General features: G+C 32.7%; 1 protein-coding gene across 9 annotated transcripts in view; it reads right to left on the bottom strand.

Annotated features, from left to right (window-relative positions):
- LOC111087939 (heterogeneous nuclear ribonucleoprotein 1-like) overlaps positions 1-5,911 on the bottom strand; it is a 64,392-nt gene that overhangs the window by 5,006 nt on the left and 53,475 nt on the right. For all 9 annotated transcript variants that reach the window (XM_022396419.1, XM_022396416.1, XM_022396418.1 and 6 more), the window contains 2 exons: positions 4,879-4,983; positions 1,899-1,925 (listed from right to left, as the gene is read on the bottom strand). In XM_022396419.1, the coding sequence (XP_022252127.1) occupies positions 1,899-1,925; positions 4,879-4,983 (132 nt within the window). The remainder of the gene's footprint in view (positions 1-1,898; positions 1,926-4,878; positions 4,984-5,911) is intronic.

Below are 5,911 nucleotides of genomic sequence, written 5' to 3'. Positions count from 1 at the left end.
AAATCCTTTGTTCATCAAGTTAACCTTTTGGTGGATGGTTTGATTCTTCTTAAATAATTTGTTCTTCAAGTTAACCTTTTGGTGGATGATTTTATACTTTTTAAACCCTTTGTTCATCAAGTTAACCTTTTGGTGGATGGTTTGATACTTACTAAATAATTTTTTCTTCAATTTAACCTTTTGGTGGATGGTTTGATATTTCCTAAATCTTTTGTTCATCAAGTTAACCTTTTGGTGGATGGTTTGATACTTACTAAATAATTTTTTCTTCAATTTAACCTTTTGGTGGATGGTTTGATATTTCCTAAATCAATTTTTTTTTCAAGTTAACGTTTTGGTGGATGGTTTGATACTTCCTAAATCCTTTTTCATCAAGTTAACCTTTTGGTGCATGATTTGACACTTCCTAAATAATTTGTTCTTCAAGTTAACCTTTTGGTGAATGATTTGATACTTCCTAAATCCTTTGTTCATTACCAAAAGGTTAAATTGAAGAAAAAATTATTTAGTAAGTATCAAACCATCCACCAAAAGGTTAACTTGTTGATTTAGGAAATATCAAACCATCCTTTTTTTTTCAAGTTAACGTTTTGGTGGATGGTTTGATACTTCCTAAATCCTTTTTCATCAAGTTAACCTTTTGGTGAATGATTTGATACTTCCTAAATCTTTTTCCATCAAGTTAACCTTTTGGAAAAAAAACCACAAAAAAACCCAATAACAACACAATAAGACCACCAGTTCCCTATGAATTGTAATCTCATTTTCCAATAAAAAGAGTTCGTTAACAGGTTTTCAAATATTCCTTATCTGTTGCGGGTTTTCAGTGTTGTTCATCAGGAAACCCGGATTATAAAACCCAAAGTTCTTTATAGAAATGAGACTATATATTGATAGCAGTGGTGCAGGAATGAGTTGCAAAGTGGGATGCTTGGCTAGACATGCCCCCCCCCCAAGAAAATTAATGTAATAATATAATTTACAGTTGCTATATGTCAGATATGTAAAAGTGAGGGTGCTATAGCACCCTCAGCCTCTCCGGTTCCGACGCTTTTGAGTAGTTTTTATTAATTAAGTCAAGTGTATTATATTGTCAAAATAAATTTATCCATCAATACCTTAAATTAACCAACAGCTTGTACAACTTGAACGCTTTGATTTATAGTATTTTAATTATCACTAATAATCTAAAATACATTAAGTGTTTGGATAACATGTAACTGTCCCGTCACAGTTAATTATTCATTATTATTCAGCGGGCTGGCTGGTAGTGTGTATCTGTGAAGTTTTATTTTCCTCACCTAAATGTATAATTTCAGAGAAGAAGAAGAAAAAAAAAAGAATGCGTAAATAACGTAGAGGCCTAATCTATTTTTTGATTCGCCAATCCCTCTGAAGTAGACTTGTTTCGCCAAAATCACGTCACTCACGTATATGTTATCCAGTGATTGTTTCTTTTCTTCGCTTAAATTACACGCTTTGATGGGAAAAAAATTCACAAGTAACTTGTACAACTGTCAAAACTTCCCTTGTTAATATTTTGTAATAATTTCTGTTTGCTATAAGGAATGTACAAGTAAAGTTTTCTCATATATATATATATAAAGTAATATATTTAATTATTGAATGTTGATCTATTTTAAAGTCTGTTAACCAAAAACTGGAAAGTAATCAATCAAACAAAACAATTCAGTAGATATTTATTGAGGACAGTATTTACTTACCAGTTCATCATACACGCACCAATTCAGTAGATATCTATTGGGGACAGTATTTACTTACCAGTTCATCATACACGCACCAATTCAGTAGATATTTATTGGGGACAGTATTTACTTACCAGTTCATCATACACGCACCAATTCAGTAGATATTTATTGGGGACAGTATTTACTTACCAGTTCATCATACACGCACCTCCACATCTGAAAAAAAAATCAGATCTCAAAAATCACCAAACTGTTAACTAGCTACACAAGTGTTACACAATTATGTAAAACAACAAAACATCGTGTAGTTTTGAAGCAAGAATAGTAAAAAAAAAAAGAAAAATATAAAACATGACTTTTGAAGTTAGCTTCCATACCGAAAGAATAACACCAAGCTGATAACAGACACATTGTATTCCAATACCAACATTATGTCTGGCCAGGAGGTTAGGACACTTTACTCGCACTCTGAGAGTCGCGGGTTCGAATCCCCGTCCCACCAAACAGCCGAAATGTTCAACTGAGTAAATATGAACCAAACGTTTGAAACTCGTAACATTTATGATTTTGGTAGATTTATGAAGGCAAGTATCGTTGGGCGTTCTGGCACGTATCATTCAATTTTGATATATTCCATCGAACTAGAAGCAAAAAATTCCATAAAGATTATTAAACAATTTTGTTTGTAGTTAAACACAAAGCTACGCAATAGTCTATCTGTGCTCTGCCCACCACGGGTATCGAAACCCGGTTTCTAGCGTGGTAAGTCCGCAGACTCACATTTTCAGCTGTGGGTACGTTATAATGTGATGATCAATCCCATTATTCGTTGGTAAAAGAGTTGGCGGTGGGTAGTGATGAGTAGAGGCCTTCCCTTTAGTCTTTCACTGCTAAATTAGGGACGACTAGCGCAGATAGGCCTCGTGTAGCTTTGCGCGAAATTAAAAAAAAATCATTATGTTTATATGAATGAGTACACAGTTTGTGAATTTTTTGTGAGTTTAAACATTCAAGAAAATCAAGTTTCTTATTAATATAACCCTTATTTATAGAATCCAGTGTCTTTTGTATATGGGATATTGTGTTTGAAGTTAAGCACAAAGCTACACAATGGGCTATCTGTCCACCACGGGTATCGAAAACCCGATTTCTAGCGTTCTAAGTCCGCAGACATACTGCTATGCAACTTGAGGACATATGGGATATATATGTATTGTTTTTCACGTTAATCTTGCTCATTGGTATAAAGCATAGAACGGATTAGTGGCAAAAAAACGAAGTCGAACCAACAGTTATTTGTTGAAAGCAAATTTTGTACCTTTTATTAATACGTTATTAATTACCAGGTGATCATTATTTTACATACATTTGTCGTAATCTGATTTTGTTTTTACTTTCATGATGTTAGAAAAACACGGAGGTTCAAGAAATCAAAGTTTAACCAAAAATAAGACATCCTATAACCCAAGCGCTTTCGAAAGTGGGCATTTATTTTTTTCAGGGGCAAACAGAAGGAGAATGGTCCACCTTTCTAAAGCGCCCGGGTTATAGGGTATCGTATTTGTGTTACTTTAATACAGTTTTCATTATTTTTCTGCATAGCTGTATCTCTCCATTACGAGATAACTCAATGTATACATACTTGTCATAATGTTTTAAGCAACTTCTGTCTTATATCGAACTGTGTGCATTATTTTAGGAACACGACAATGGCTTAAATATTTTAACTTCAATACATATATAACTTTTCATTGCAATATTTTTCTAAATGGTTTATAATGCACATGTTATCCTCTAAAATCGAATACAAGTCTTACTTCAAGTCGTTTTACAATAAGTGATGCCACGTTGTTGTTGTTCAAGTGTGAATTTTGTTTGTTCTTACACCAAATTATTGTTAGTTGGAACAAATCATTCACACCTGACTGCAGGAAACTGATCAGTTAACATATAATCAGATAACACAGGCCGGCGAACTTAAACTTCATAAAAGTTGTTTTAATTTTAATAACGGATTTTCCACAATTCAGCTACGCAGATTTCGAAAATAATATTCATTTTTTTTATCACGTAAGGATGTTTTACAAAACGGGGGGAAGGGGACTCTTACTTAGATCAAATTATTATTTCGTTTACCACAATGAAAATTTTTTATTGTTATGTTTGTTAACAAAAATACAAACAAACTGAAGAAAAGGGAAGAACATTGATGTCAAACGAATATGCATTCTCATTGATCCTGATTTATTTTTGTGTGTGAAATCTACGTCTTTTAGTCTCAAAACTACGTATTGTGGTTTTTCTTTTATGTATTGCGTTATGACGTTTTGTGAAAAATCTGTATGTGATGGAGAAAAATGGATATAATTTTCGGATTTAGCGTAAATGAAATACTGTTAGAACATGTAAAAATTTGAAGACAATAAAACCATCGCAGGCCTGTGTTATCTACCAAAAAAAAGTGAAGGAATAATACCTCGGATAGGAATAAGTAAAACTATTGTTATACAGCTTTGTCAATAAACACTCTCGATTCAGTTTTATGCAAATTAGATGTGAAATGCAAATGACTGTTCATTCAGCCTATGCTATACACTGAGGTTTCACACGATCCTGTTTATTTTGTCATTTAAGGTTTCACAAACTCCTGTTTATATTGAAACTTGAGATATCACACGGTCCTGTTTACGTTGGCACTTGAGGTTTTACACATTCCTGTTTATGTCGTTACTTGAGGTTTCACACACTCCTGTTTACTGTGTTACTTTGATATGAATTTCAATTTCAACATACATATTCAATGGCTGGTGATGGTTAGAACTTTTCTTGTTATTTTTGTGCATTAAAAGATAAATGCTGCCTTATTATTTGAAACAGTTGATCCAAAAAATGCTAACTTGGTATAAAATATGACAATCTTTAACAGCGGAAAAAAGAGGATATGTTAGTTACTCCAGTTTCATCTGAACAGGTTTTGTAAACTACTCGTACTTGAAGTTGTAAATCGAATTCGTTTCTTATCGTGTCATTAATTTTTGTTCATATATATAAAAATGCACTAAATGCTAATTGGTTCATCGTAAAGTCATGTAGAATCACACCTGAACGTTTTTAGTATTTGAAAATATAACTAAATTATTCATTGTAAACACGTTACTTTAAAACTTACCATTTTTGTCAGTGTCCCATTATCACTGCAAATTGATTCCAGAAATTCTAACTCAGTTAAGTCTGAATACAAAGTTTCTCGACACAGAGTTTCAGCGTTACGTATCTAATTAAAATCAAATCATATACTTCAATCCAAAAACAAAGTTTGTGAAAAATATCAAACAGAAAAATAATTTTTCATAAACTGTTTTTACCTTCATGATCCAAATAACTTTTCATTCCATATAAAATGGTTAAAGAAACTTGACAGAAAAAAATATGTACAACTTTAACACATAAACAATAAAATATACTTAATTCCAATAAAAAAACAATTAATAGTAATATTACAATATAAAGGAAGTACGAACCCCTTTTTTTTCATAAAACAATTATTTATATTCTTCACGTAAAACAATATTTGCTTTACTACAATCTTCGCTAACAACCAGGTTTCTAGTAAGGTCTGATTAGTTCCACTCACCACGTAAAATGTTTCTAGTAAGGTCTGATTAGTGCCACTCACCACGTAAAATGTTTCTAGTAAGGTCTGATAAGCTCCACTCACCACATTAAACGTTTCTAGTAAGGTCTGATTAGCTCCGCTCACAACATGAAATGTTTCTAGTAAGGTCTGATTAGTTCCACTCACCACGTAAAATGTTTCTAGTAAGGTCTGATTAGTGCCACTCACCACATTAAATGTTTCTAGTAAGGAATGATTAGTTCCACTCACCACATTAAATGTTTCTAGTAAGGTCTGATTAGTTCCACTCACCACATTAAATGTTTCTAGTAAGGAATGATTAGTTCCACTCACCACATTAAACGTTTCTAGTAAGGTCTGATTAGCTCCACTCACAACATGAAATGTTTCTAGTAAGGTCTGATTAGTTCCACTCACCACATTAAACGTTTCTAGTAAGGTCTGATTAGCTCCACTCACAACATGAAATGTTTCTAGTAAGGTCTGATTAGTTCCACTCACCACATTAAACGTTTCTAGTAAGGTCTGATTAGCTCCACTCACAACATGAAATGTTTCTAGTAAG

This window comes from Limulus polyphemus, unplaced genomic scaffold, assembly GCF_000517525.1.
Source record: "Limulus polyphemus unplaced genomic scaffold, Limulus_polyphemus-2.1.2 Scaffold2878, whole genome shotgun sequence".
Lineage (NCBI taxonomy): Eukaryota > Metazoa > Arthropoda > Merostomata > Xiphosura > Limulidae > Limulus > Limulus polyphemus.
This window is presented reverse-complemented; position numbering and strand designations above follow the sequence as displayed.